The 14782-nt window shown below is 43.6% G+C and overlaps 1 protein-coding gene across 1 annotated transcript in view; it reads left to right on the top strand.

Moving 5' to 3' along the window:
* ZNF423 (zinc finger protein 423) overlaps positions 1-14782 on the top strand; it is a 264463-nt gene that overhangs the window by 126724 nt on the left and 122957 nt on the right. The window contains exons 4-5 of the mRNA XM_066583927.1: positions 1560-4786; positions 14696-14780. Of these exons, the coding sequence (XP_066440024.1) occupies positions 1560-4786; positions 14696-14780 (3312 nt within the window). The remainder of the gene's footprint in view (positions 1-1559; positions 4787-14695; positions 14781-14782) is intronic.

The following is a 14782-nucleotide window of genomic DNA, read 5'->3' as shown; positions in this document are numbered from 1 at the left end:
GGGCCTTACACTATATTGTGCATCGTTACACTGTCCTGCCAAAAGTGATTGGATCCCTGAGCAAGAATCAAAAGTAGCACTTTTTTTTACAAATGTTAATACTTAGTGGGGTCTCCTTTGGCTCTAATGACATTAGATACTCTCCATGGCATATTTTCTGCTAACATCTTATACACTTCAGCTGGTATTTCCCTCCATTCATCCTGCAAATATCTGGCGAGTTCTCTCAAAGAAAACGCATGGGTCAGTCTACAGTGGTGGAAGGAGTATCCTCATTGGTCAGTTGAGCAATAGAAGAACGTTCTATAGAGGGATGAATCGCTGTACTCTGTCTTCAAATCAGATGAACGTACCTGGGTGTGAAGGAGGATTGGGGAATGAATGCCCTTTAGCTGAGTGTGTTGTACCAATAGTTCAATATGGCGGAGGCTCTGTTATGGTCGGGGGATGTTCTACATGGCATGGTCTTGGTCTGCTGGTTTAGTGACAAGAACCATGAACACGAAGGTGTACTTTACAATAATGTGCTGCTGATAATGTAGCAATACTTTGGGAGTGGCTAGCAATACTTTCAACAAGATAACACGCCTTGTCACAAACCCAACGTTGTTATACATCAGTTTGAGGATATAGATGTTCCACAATTGCACTTGCCTGCACGGTTCTGACCTGAACCCTATTGAATAACTTTGGAGTGAAATATGAACACATGAACATTTTATTTGAGAGAACTCATCAGATGTTTGCAGGATGAATGGAGGGAAATACCAGCAGAAGAAGTGTGTCAGACGTAAGTAGAAAGTATGCAATAGAGAGTATCTGATGTCATTAGAGCCAAAGAAGCCCCATTAAGTATTAATATGTGTAAATAAATGCTACTTTTGATTCTTGCTCAGGGGTTCAATTACTTATTATATACTTACCTTCTAGTACTCAAAGTAGAGATAGCTGGGATTGCATTCTACCTCCTGCACCTACTCAGGAACCACAGTCTGGTTTGTCATTCCCTTAAACCTATGACGAACGCAAAAGCTCTGATTGTTGGGCTCAAAGTATAATAATGTATCATCGTTTCAAGTTCTTTGCCATTTGCCAAATGTCAGGTCTCACCTAAGAGATAGTTCATGCTACTCTCACTGGTAGAGCAAACCTAGAGGTGCACCAGCATATAGTGGGGATAGTATGTCAGAATCCATCACATCCACAGGATATCTGGATCCAGCTTCACATACAGAAGGGAAACCCTCATAAATGGCAGTCTGTCCTTCATCAAAATTTGATGCAATTTGTGCAATTTTTTGTGTTTCCTTAGAAATCACAATTGACATTTCATACAAATGTAAACTTAAGGGTTAACAATGTGAAAATAGTTTTTTTTTTTTCTATTTTATATATTTTTTCATTATGTTCTTTGCCTTTACGCTTTGTCTTTGTGGAATCATTTAACTGTTAGAAGATGTAGCTTGGTAGAAGCCCTCGGTTCTGCTAAAGAGCTGTGGCCTTATTTCACAGATGCACTGGGAATTGTTTTTAATCTCCTTTCTGCTTTCCCATTACAGATGGTGATGACGACCCACAATTCTCCTGGGTGGCTTCATCTCCCTCCAGCAAAGACGTTGCATCACCCTCTCAGATGATAGGGGATGGGTGTGATCTCGGCATAGGAGAGGAGGAAGGGGGATCTGGGTTGCCGTATCCCTGCCAGTTTTGTGACAAGTCTTTCAGTCGCTTGAGCTACCTGAAGAGGCACGAACAGATCCACAGCGACAAGCTTCCCTTTAAATGCACCTACTGCAGTCGTCTCTTTAAGCACAAGAGAAGTAGGGATCGCCACATTAAACTCCACACCGGGGATAAAAAGTATCACTGCCACGAATGTGAGGCCGCATTCTCTCGTAGCGACCACCTTAAAATCCACCTGAAAACTCACAGCTCTAGCAAGCCTTTCAAGTGTACCGTGTGCAAGCGTGGATTTTCCTCCACCAGCTCTCTGCAGAGTCACATGCAGGCTCATAAGAAAAACAAGGAACATTTAGCCAAGACGGACAAAGACATGAAAAAAGACGACTTTATGTGCGACTATTGCGAGGAAACTTTTAGCCAGACTGAGGAACTGGAGAAGCATGTGATGACAAGACATCCTCAACTCTCAGAGAAAGCTGACCTGCAGTGTATTCATTGCCCTGAAGTATTTGCGGATGAAACTTCTCTGCTCACCCACATTGATCAAGTCCACGCCAACAAAAAACACAAGTGCCCCATGTGTCCAGAGCAGTTCTCCTCTGTCGAAGAAGTCTACTGTCACTTAGATAGTCACAGACAGCCCGACTCGAGCAATCACAGCATTAGTCCAGATCCAGTCCTTGGCAGCGTGGCATCCATGAGCAGCGCCACACCCGACTCGAGTGCATCCATCGAACGGGGTTCTACTCCTGACTCCACGCTCAAGCCATTAAGAGTGCATAAGAAACCTTTATCCATGGACAGAGAGGACGGTCAACATTGGCCCAAAATTACCTACAGTTGTCCATACTGCACGAAGAGAGATTTCAACAGTTTGGCGGTCTTGGAAATCCACTTAAAAACTATTCATGTGGACAAACCTCAGCAAAGTCACACCTGTCAAATCTGTTTGGATTCCATGCCTACCCTATATAATCTTAATGAGCACGTAAGAAAAGTTCACAAAAACCACGCATACCCTATGGTGCAGTTCAACAACATAACCGCCTTCCATTGCAACTATTGTCCAGAGATGTTTGCCGACATTAACAGCCTTCAGGAGCATATCCGTATTTCTCATTGTGGCCCTAACGCTAACCCTCAAGAGGGCAATAATGCCTTCTTCTGTAACCAGTGTTCTATGGGATTCCTTACCGAGTCCTCGCTGACCGAGCATATTCAGCAAACCCACTGCAACGTAGGAAGTTCGAAGCTGGAGTCCCCTGTTATACAGCCAACACAGTCCTTCATGGAAGTGTATTCGTGCCCGTATTGCACCAACTCCCCTATTTTTGGATCTATATTGAAACTTACAAAGCATATTAAAGAAAACCACAAGAATATTCCACTCGCAAATAATAAGAAGTCGAAATCGGAGCAGAGTCCGGTTTCTTCAGATGTCGAAGTTTCATCCCCTAAAAGGCAACGGTTGTGTCCAAGCCTAAACTCTGTGTCCAACGGAGAGTATCCCTGTAACCAGTGTGACCTAAAATTTTCCAATTTCGACACGTTTCAGACTCATTTGAAGTCGCACTTGGAGTTGCTGTTAAGAAAGCAATCCTGCCCGCAATGCAAAGAGGACTTTGACTCTCAAGAATCCCTCCTGCAGCACCTCACAGTACACTACATGACCACATCCACACATTATGTGTGCGAGAGCTGCGACAAGCAGTTCTCATCTGTGGATGATCTGCAAAAGCACTTATTGGACATGCATACTTTTGTATTATATCATTGCACACTTTGCCAAGAGGTCTTTGATTCTAAGGTTTCCATCCAAGTGCATCTGGCGGTAAAACACAGCAATGAAAAGAAAATGTACCGCTGTACAGCGTGTAACTGGGACTTTAGAAAAGAAGTAGACCTTCAGCTTCACGTTAAGCATAGCCATTTGGGCAACCCAGCAAAATCACACAAGTGCATCTTCTGTGGAGAAACCTTTAGCACAGAAGTGGAACTGCAATGTCATATAACGACTCACAGTAAGAAGTACAATTGCAAGTTCTGCAGTAAGGCTTTCCATGCAATTATCCTCCTAGAAAAGCACTTACGCGAAAAGCATTGTGTTTTTGACACCAACAGCCAAAATGGCACTGCTAATGGGATGGTGCCAACAAGTAAAAAGTCTGAGACTGCTGAAGTCCCAAGCGTGTTGATGAAGAACCCAGAGGTTTCCAACAGCCATGAAGCCAGTGAAGATGATGTTGATGCTTCTGAACCAATGTATGGCTGTGACATCTGTGGTGCAGCCTACACGATGGAAGTCCTTCTCCAGAATCATCGTTTACGAGATCATAACATAAGACCGGGTGAAGACGATGGCTCTAGGAAGAAAGCAGAGTTTATCAAGGGCACTCACAAGTGCAATATCTGCTCAAGAACGTTCTTCTCTGAGAATGGTCTGCGAGAACACATGCAGACTCACAGGGGTCCTGCCAAACACTACATGTGCCCCATTTGTGGGGAGCGTTTCCCATCTCTTTTAACACTAACCGAACATAAAGTTACTCACAGCAAAAGTTTGGACACAGGGACTTGTAGGATCTGCAAAATGCCTCTTCAGAGCGAGGAAGAGTTTATTGAACACTGTCAGATGCATCCAGACCTTAGAAATTCCCTAACTGGTTTTCGCTGTGTGGTCTGCATGCAGACTGTCACATCTACCCTTGAACTTAAAATTCACGGAACATTCCATATGCAAAAGCTGTCAGGAAACTCTGCTGCCTCCTCCCCTAATGGACAACCAATGCAGAAGATGTATAAATGTGCCCTGTGCTTAAAAGAATTCAGAAACAAGCAGGAACTTGTAAAGTTAGATGTAAATGGCTTGCCCTATGGACTGTGTGCTAGCTGCTTAAACAGAACCACCAATGGACAACCTTCCAACCCAACCTCACAGGAGGTCTGTGAGCGGCTATGTGCCAGTCTACGATGCCCGGAGTGCAGTGTCAAGTTTGAGAGTGCAGAGGATCTGGAAAGTCATATCCAGATTGACCATAGAGACTTAGCACAACATGATACTAGTGGCCAAAGGAAAGTGGCACAAACATCTCCACTCCCCAGAGTAAGTGCACGTTTCAATTTTCAAAATTAATGATATTTAAAAGGGTTCTACTGTTTTAGCTGCTTCCACCCAATCTAGTCTTCCTTACTTGCTTCTTGAATAGGATGTAACAGCAGCGGGCAGATGTGCTTTGACTATTCCTTCAGATTAATTAATTGGGTTTTTCTGGGCTGAACTATTGATGACCTACCCTCAGGTTAGGTTATCAATACTTGATCTTGGGGTCCACCGCTCAGGATCCCTGACGATCAGCTGATTGAAGAGGTCACATTTCTTGGCTAAGCCCTATGATGTCACGTTCATCGGTCACATGGCTTTAGAGCAGCTCACTCCTATTCAAGTGAATAGAATTGAACTGCAGTACAAGGCAAAACCTGTACAATGTACGGTACTGTGCTTGGTGTGCACTGAAGTGATAGTGGCACTGACCTGGGCATCGCTGTCACTTCAATCACCTGATCGGCAGAGATACCAAATAAATAAATCTTGTTTGTGTAGCGCAGACTTATTCCGCAGTGCTTTCAGGTAATTTATTACCCCCTCCAAGCTGGATACTCATTTTTATAGGCCTCAGAAGGCTGAGTCAACCCTGAGCCAGCTACCTGAACCATGCAGGGATTGAATTTGCAACCTTCAGGTCATGAGCAGGAGCTTAGGACTGCATTTCTGCTGCCTTAACAATCTGCCCCAATGGCAGACACCCACCGATCAACTATTGATGACCTATCCTTAGGCTTGGTTATCTAAAGTTTAGTGCCAGAAAACCCATTTAATTAATAAATCTATTAATTCAGATGTGTTGAAGTGTTTTAAATGGAGCTGTAAAATGTTTTATGCGACTTTCTGATCTACATTGTGTCAGTTGCTCATGATTTTCAAGATCTCTTCAGTCAGTGAATTGATACACATTTAGAGCTTTTAGGCTAACTTCACACAGACGAGCATGCTATCGGGCCATGACTCATGGCCCGGAATCGCGCTCGCCAACATGCGATTTCCACACAAATGCAAGGTATTATTATATCAAAACTGCCTGCTACATCCCCAAAGTGATGCAAATCTTCCGGCCGCGTCTGAGGATCGCAGAGTTTCTCCAATTGTTTTTAATAGGGAAACCTCGCATCGTATGTTGTGCGATGCTGCCGTTGGCCCCGTTAAAAACAATGGGAGATGCGATGGCATGGCCAAAAATGGGATGTGAGGCGATTTGTTTCTCTCATCGTGGTGCAATGTTGGAAATAATTGCTTACATGCATGACCCCATTCAAAAGAATGGGGTTCATATTCGTGCGAGATTTGTGCGTCTCGCAATGCACAAATATTGAGCAGTTTTCTCGGCCGTGTGAAAGCCGGTTTAGGCCCAGATTATACTGACTTTTTGTAGTGCCTCAGATTAATTTTAACTATCAAGTTCCAGCTGAACTCCAAAGGAATCCATTGAGCTGCGTGCAGTCTTGTGACCTGTCATTCCACAGCTAAAATCAATCAGTAGCTCTACAAAAAGTTACAATGTAGCCCTAGCCTTAAAGGGGTTGTCCCGCGAAAGCAAGTGGGGGTATACACTTCTGTATGGCCATATTAATGCACTTTGTAATGTACATTGTGCATTAATTATGAGCCATACAGAAGTTATAACAAGTTTTTCACTTACCTGCTCCGTTGCTGGCGTCCTCGTCTCCATGGTTGCCGTCTAATTTTCGCCGTCTAATGGCCAAATTAGACGCGCTTGCGCAGTCCGGGTCTTCTCCTTTTCTCAATGGGGCTCCGTGTAGCTCCGCCCTGTCATGTGCCGATTCCAGCCAATCAGGAGGCTGGAATCGGCAATGGACCGCACAGAAGCCCTGCGGTCCACCGAGGGAGAAGATGCCGGCGGCCATCTTCAGCCGGTAAGTAAGAAGTCACCGGAGCGCGGGGATTCAGGTAAGCGCTGTGCGGTGTTCTTTTTTAACCCCTGCATCGGGGTTGTCTCGCGCCGAACGTTACCGTTTAATCTGAAGCCAAACGCTGAGCCTTGGAGTTCTGCTGTAGTTTGTCATGTTTATGGGCACACGGATTTAGGCCTTGTTCACACGAGCGCTGCTTTCTCACATTAGAGGCGCATGAAAAAAGCGCTTCCATAAGAATCAATGGTTTCCTATAGAACCGGTCACATAAAGGAATTTTAGACGCGCCAAATACTTGCACCAATCAAAGATAGAACATGCGACTGCAAAGCATTGCATCTAAGGTCCGTGGTTCGAGAAAAGATAGGACCTGGCCTATCTGTGGTGCGTGCTTTCCATAGACTCCTATGGGAGCTGGAGAACACGCACCATTTTCTCGCGGCAAAATCGTGATCGCCCGTGTGGAACTAGCCTCATAGGTCAGGATTAGATTCCAGACTCTGAATGCAAGTCAGCATGGTGCCTCCTGCTGGCATTCCAGTGAGTTGGCCAACCTAAGGGTCTGTTGGCTAATCATTAGGGCAACATGGAACTGCCCGAGGACCCAAAGCATTAGGTGGGATTAACAGCCCTTCACCTAGAATCTGCAGCTTATATCTTTGAGGGGCTGATAAGACTTTACACAGAGACCACCTATATCATGAGAATTCTTGTGCTGCTAACCACCGTAGATTAGAGCGACTGTATGATTTCTTATTCTGTTTAGTAGTCATAAGTTTCCGCACATTAGAATGCAAGTAGTCAATGTAATGAGAAGGAACACACATGTAATTAGTGTGATGTTGGCTACTGGGCAGGTATAAATGTGGTGCTATCAAATGTAATATGTACTAACAATTCACTATTAAAGCAACCTTCCTGTCCTAAAGCTGAAACATACAAAATCGCAGAGCGCTCCCTAAGGTAGTAACGAAAGGTTAGGAAAATATGGAATATCCTGTTCACCTTGGAAGGTTGTGAACAAAGCACAACAACCGTATTGGCTTTTGGCGCAACTCACTGGATATGCAACAAATGGAGAATAACAATAGCAGCCAGGGTGAATAGTCAGCAAATATCCATAATCCAAGTGTGTCCCCGGTGGGTAAGTGGTAAAACAGGATTAGCAGCGATGAATTCTTCACACAAAATGTATTGCTGTCCAAAGAACGCGTTTCAGAGACGACTCCTTTTTCAAATCAGACATATACACGAACATATTCTGTCCTGGGATAAGAAGGGGAGGGGATTATATTACCTGTAGTTGTTCTTCTCCAATCCGCCGGTTCTAGACCCCTTTTTCACCCATCCAAGGTGATTGCAACAGTTTTCTAATTACTTAATGCACACTGCTATCTGATTGGCCAACGCTGCTCACATGATGAGCACTGGCCAATCAGAGAGCAGATATTGTGCAGTAGTGGTCTAATTCTAGCAGTGCACCGTGATTAGGTAGTCAAAAGATTGCTACATATTGGATGTCCGAAAAAGGGACCTGAAACGGGAGAATTGGAGGGATGGCAGGGAACAACTGAAGGGAATGCATCCATTTCACCCTCCAGTCCTGGAACAGCATTTAGTCCCGAGACCAGAGGATCGCTTTGATGCAAATCGCTGACAGTACATATAGTCACCAACAAATATTGATATTATATGGATATGCATTGGGATGCTTGTAAAATAAGGTCGGCTTCACACGAACGGATTCCTATTGCGATCAGCGTCTGCGTGGCGTATCCGCAGCAAATCACATGCATTGAAAGGTATGTACTTCCACTTTTTCCTTTACACTCGTGGATGCAAATTACGTATTCCACAAGCGGAGGAAAAATCGCAGCATGCTTTATTTTGTTGCGAACTCCACGCAGACGGCCTCCATTGTGGTCAATGGAGGCTGTCTGACCTGCAGCCTATACGCAATTAACATTGCGGATGGGCTGCGGGTACCCGCGTTATCACCTAGCGATGGTGCAGGAATAAAGTTTTTATAAAAAATCTGTACTGCACATGACCGAAGGCGAGCCGCCACGGTCATCCAAAATGCAGAAATGACAGGTCCGCAGGGTCCCTGCCAGGGCCATAGCCGGATTACACTGAGGGAACCCGCATGCGGAATCTGACCTGGTCGTGTGCAGCCGGCCTAACAGCTAAGTTGTTGCAATGTTTTTGTTCTGGCGCCTGCATTACCTGTTAATTTCTATTTCACTTACTAGGCGAATCTTGTACTTGATGAACTTCATGCCTGTGTTTTATATAGACTATGTATGGTCCTCATCTCTCCATCTGCCAGTACTACGGCCTTCATGAATTTGCATTATATACAATTTACAACCGTGCCTTAGGTCTTGTAATGTATTTTTCATGTAACGCTGCAAAATCCTTTCACATATTAGTCTAGTAATTCAGTTACTTTTTCTTGCAACCGTACATAAATTAAGTGGCCCCTTTGGATTTACCTGGATTTCTGCATTGATTACTAATAAAATATGGTCTGATTGTTAATCTTAGTCACAATTATAGACAAACACAATGTAACTACACTAATAACCCACAAATAGTTGTACCGGTCATGTCTCTTATTGAGCACATTGAGTAACCATCCACAGTATAGGAGATACGCCCATACACCTTGAACAACTGTTGGATGACTGTCTGAAAGCTAATTCCATCGGCTCCCCCTATGCACACAAATGTTTGGCTCTAGCAAATGTTTAGGGAGGTAAGCTGCTGCCAGACAGCTCTGGCACTGGCTTATTCCCAAGGGAGCAAAAGGATCAGCATTGACATTCAATGTCCCCTATCCTGCTTTCTCCCGACATATTTGTCAGGGAAAAGTTGAACTGCCCCCATACACATTTGAGAATTGTCCGGCACTGCCATTATAAGCAGGTTCAGATGACTAAAGGCTAATGTGCCTTAAGTGAAACCTGGAATTTAATAACCTGTAAAGCCCCTTTTGCAGCAATCGCCTCCACCAAACTGTATTTGCATGACATGGAGGAGGAATTTTGAACAATTTCTCCCTACAAATGTTTTAGTTCAATATTTCTAGGATGCCTTGTGTGCACAGCCCTCTGCAGGTTGGGTCACAACATCTCGATAGGGTAAAGGTGTGGATGATTTAGCCATACCAAAACACAAATCCTCTTTTTCTACCACTCAGTTGGTTTACTTGTGTTATGGGTCATATCTTGTTGCTTCACCCTGTGTCTCTTCAGCTTATAGGGGTTGTACTAGAATGGTAAATTATCCCCTATCCACAACATAGGGTCAACTTGCTGATCAGTGGGGGATCTTAAGATTGGGGATGCCGTGTTTCCTGTCCTCTTCATTGCGGGGTTACTGCACCGCATGCAATGAGGAGAGGCTAAATGGAGTGCTGGTCGCGTAAGCACACTGGCACTCCATTCACTTTCAATGAGGCTGCCAAGTACCCGAGCAGCACACCCGCTCAGGTATTCCCGTCACTCTTATTGAAATGAATGGACCACTGACTGCATGTGTTCAGCCAGTGCTCCTTTCAGAGTGATGTCATTGTGGTGGGACCCCTGTTCTCCTAATCAAAATTGACTTCTGCCCTTATGTTCTCCTGTAAAATGTTTTGGAACACCTTAGAATTCATTTTTTTCCTCCAGATCACAAGACTTTCTGGCCTTTAACCCCTTAAGGAATTTAATCTCCACTTCTCAAAAGCTATAACTCTTTATTTTTCCATCACCATGGCCGCATGAGGGCTTGTTTTTTTGAGTGTTGAACTGTAGTTTTTTTTTCAGTACCATTTTTGGGTACATATAATGTATTGTTAAACTTTTATTTTTTTATTTAGAGCAGGGAAAGCAAATACATCAATTCCACCGCTTGTAAAAAAAAAAAAGAGTTAATGGTTAATTAATAGAGATGAGCGAGTATACTCGCTAAAGGCAATTGCTCGAGCGAGCATTGCCTTTATCGAGTATCTCCCCGCTCGAGATGAAAGGTCCGGGTGCCGGCGCGGGGGAGCTGTGAGTAGCGGCTGTCAGCAGGAGGGAGCGGGGGGGGGGGGGGGGGGGGGGAGGAGAGAGAGATCTCCCCTCCGTTCCGCTCCGCTCTCCCCTGCAGCTCCCTGCGCGCCGCCGGCACCCGGACCTTTCATCTCGAGCGGGGGAGATACTCGCTAAAGGCAATGCTCGCTCGAGCAATTGCCTTTAGCGAGTATACTCGCTCATCTCTATTAATTAACAGAGTTAATGGTGCAGCGTAAATGATATGATACATTTTTTCAGCAGACTAATACGATGCAAAAATTATTTTTTTAAGTTGTTTCACTTTCGCACAAGTAAAACCCTTTTTTGGAAACTCTTTTTCAATGTTGTTGCATTCGAGGTCCCATTATTTTCTTTTGTTTTTCCATGGACGGAGCTCCAAGAGGGCTTGTTTTTTGCATAACAAGCTGTAGTTTTTATTGGTACCATTTTGGAGTATATACGGCCTCTTTGATAACTTTTATTGCATTTTTTGGGAGACAAACATTTTGCCTCCATTTTTTTATGTTTTTCTTTCACAGTTTTTGGGCTCATTCACACGGGCATATTGCCACCATGTATTATGCACACATATTTCCTGTGTGTAACACGCGGTGAATGAAGGCAATGAAAGTTGCAGCATTGTACTCATACGGCCATGTGAATGAGTCCTTTGCTATGCAGGATAAAAAGTGTGTTCAATTTATTTTACAGATCGGTAGTAATGATTATACCAAATATGTAGAATTTTTAATTTATCTTTTTATACAAATAAGAGAAGGTGCAAAAAAGGTGTTTTTTATGCCTTCTTTTTTTTCTTCTTTTGCACAATTTTTATATGTTTGTTTGTATTTTTCTTATTCTGTCCCTGTAAGGGTCTTGAATCATAACCAATAACTACAGGAATTCTGTACTGCAATACCTTACAAGAGCGATCATAGGCAATGGCAAACTGGAACACCAGTATCTGCCATCCTGTTACCATGGCAAACCATCAGCCGTCCGTGTTTACATTGTGGCGGTCCAATTACATCACAGAGGGAGCACACTCCCTCCCTGAACTTTTTGCTTGCTGCAATCTACACAGATCATAACATGTGGGGGGTTAACAGCGGGGATCACTGTTCCTATTTATCGGTCACAGCCGACTCCCACTGTGGGATGGTCCGGGTTAACTTCTGATCCCATGTCATCCACAAGACGTAAGTTTATGTCCCGGTGATTTGAGTACAACGCTGCCATGACGTAAACGTGCGTCATATAGCATTAAGGGGTTAAATAGCAAAGCATCCTGAAGCCATGATGCTCCCTCCACCATGCTTCACAGTTGGCATGAGGATTTGGTCTGTAATGTTTTTTTGGACCACAGTGGTTTCCTTCCATAAATCTCATTCTTCAGTGTTTCTCTAATAGGACATGGGTTTTGCAGTTTGTAGAGCCTTCTGTGACTCTTTCGCTGTTGCCCTTGGGTTCTTTCTCACCTCTTGCCGGATTGCTCGCTTGTCTTCTGGAGTGATCTTATCGGGATGTCCATCCACTCCTTGGTAACAGTCCTGAATGTTCTCCTTTTTGTAGATAATTTGTCAAACTGTGGATTGGTGCACACCCAAGGGCTTTAGCAATGCTTTGATATCCTTTTGTAGCTTTGTGCGTTTCTATAACAGGTCTTCTGAGGACTTCTAAAAGTTGTTTGTATCGAGGCATGGGTCACACTAACCAGTCTTTCCTGGGAAGAACAGATTTATCGGTAATCAGGCTTTGCATGCCTTTATTTAATGGAGAAAGCAATTGTGAAACCAGCACTTCCAATCTTAGCTTTTTCATTGAAACACCTTTGTCAATTAGCTCTTGGAGAAGTCATTAACACAGAGGTTTATTTTACTTTTTCCTCCTGCACTGCGGATGATTACTCAAAGTGGTCCATAAAAGATATAACAGTTTGTGTGGTGTTAGTTCAGTTGGATTGTGTTTGTCTAGAAGTGTGACTTAAATACCCAGTTGTCCCAAAAATAAGACCTACCCCAAAAATAAACCCTACCTTGATTTTTCAGGATTTTCGGGGAGGCTTGAAAAATAAACCCTACCTCGAAAATAAGCACTAGTTGCATTACATAAAAAGCAATACATTACCTAGCAGACTCTGTCTACATCACTCCCATTGCTCTCCATAGCTCCAGCACGCTTCCTGCAGCCCCCAGCCACCCACAGAAAATTGCTTCCTGGTTACGGGATTCATAAATCCCATCTCCAGGAAGTGATTGCTCTGATTGGCTGTGCAGTGCTCAAGAACCAATCAATCCAGCGCTTGATGAGCCAATGTGATGGCTGTGATTGGTTCATCTAGCGCTGCACTGATTGGCTCAGGGACGTGGACCGAGCCTGCTAGGCAAGTATAATAAGACATCCACCCAAAATAAGACCTAGGGCCTCTTTTGGGGTAAAAATTATTATAAGACCGGTTCTTATTTTCAGGGAAACGCTATCAATCAGACCACATTGTATTTGCAGAAATCCAGGAAATTCCAAAGGGTTCACTTACTACTTCTTGCAACTGTGGATGGTCAATACAGAGTTTGCATCCAGAAATCTTTATAGCAATTTGAATGTGTAATAGTACCTAAACCTGTAGCAGGTGGAGCCTACCCGTGGTGCTTCCTAAAGGGGGCTACAGATAGTTCCACATTTTACAACCTGAAACTTCATGTCAATGTTTTTAAAGTTTGAGATCAATGTATCCATGAATCATTGGAGGAGGAGCCATGAAAATGTTGGTGTAATCCAAAATATTCAGTAAGCTAAATACAACCATTTTGGGCCCCACTGAAAAAACCCGTGGCATTGAATTTATATTGCATGTTCTGTAATCATGAGCTTACCGTTATATTTATATACTCTCTTTGAATAATCTGTCCTACCAAAAACTTATTGGGCACCTGAGCGAGAATCAATAGTATTTATTTACATATGTTAATACTTAGTAGGACCTTCATCAGATGGGTCTGCTTCATATGGCCATATTTCGGGTTTTGCGCACAGGATACGCTGTACCAATCTGTATCAACGTGTTCTATCTTGGCGCACATACACGCCAAGATAGTGCATGGCAAATAGTGACCTGCAGTAAGTACACATTGCGTACTTCTTCCATGGCACATAACTGTCACATTCGGGTGGCACGCAGCGAATTATGCTCTCATGCAGCCTGCAATACTCCTCAGTAGTAAACTTTCTACCAACATGATTTCCCTCCACTCATCCTGCACACGTCTGGCAAGTTCTGTCAAAGAAAATAGATAGGTATTTCCTGAGTCAACATTCTAGCTCATCCCAAAAATTTTCAGTAGGGTTCAGGTCAGGACTCTGTGCAGGCCAGTCCTATCGAGTATTGCCACATTGTTGGCAGTACATTATGTGTAGAGTGCCAAGGTAGACCTCTGTGGTCAAGGATCTTGCCACTACAACCAACGGACCAAAACCATGCCACTTAAAATATCCCCAGACCATTCTTAACTATTGGCATAACATACTCGGGCAAAAGGTGTTCCTTCCCCAGAATCCTCCACATCCAGGTACGTTCATCTGATTTGAAGATGGAGTAGCCTCCATAGCATGTTCTTCTATTGCCCATTGTCAGTGATGACGCTCCATTGCACTGTTATAGTGATGCATCATCCTGAGAGAACTTGTCAGACATTTGCAGAATGAATGGAGGGAAATACCAGCTGAAGTGTATCAGACGTTAGTAGAAAGTATGTGATGTCATTAGGGCCAAAGGAGCCCCACTAAGTATTAACATATGTAAATAGGTACTACTCTTGACCATAGGAAAAAAGCCGTTCACCATGGTTTGCCAGCTGACTTTGGTTGCATGAATATTTTCAAAAAAAACAATGACTTACTGCATTTTGACTGCAAGTTGTTACTTTCCCCTGTTTGTGAATGTGCATAATCTTTCAGCTGCTTTTATTTTCTTGCGCACTTAATAGAAGAAGACTTATCAATGCATCAAATGCCAGATGACCTTTGAAAATGAAAGAGAAATCCAGATTCACGTTGCCAACCACATGATAGGT

The sequence above is a fragment of the Eleutherodactylus coqui genome, chromosome 11 (genome assembly GCF_035609145.1).
Source record: "Eleutherodactylus coqui strain aEleCoq1 chromosome 11, aEleCoq1.hap1, whole genome shotgun sequence".
Taxonomy (NCBI): Eukaryota; Metazoa; Chordata; class Amphibia; order Anura; family Eleutherodactylidae; genus Eleutherodactylus; species Eleutherodactylus coqui.
The sequence above is the reverse complement of the archived record's forward strand: the minus strand, read 5'-3'. Positions and strand labels throughout refer to the sequence as shown.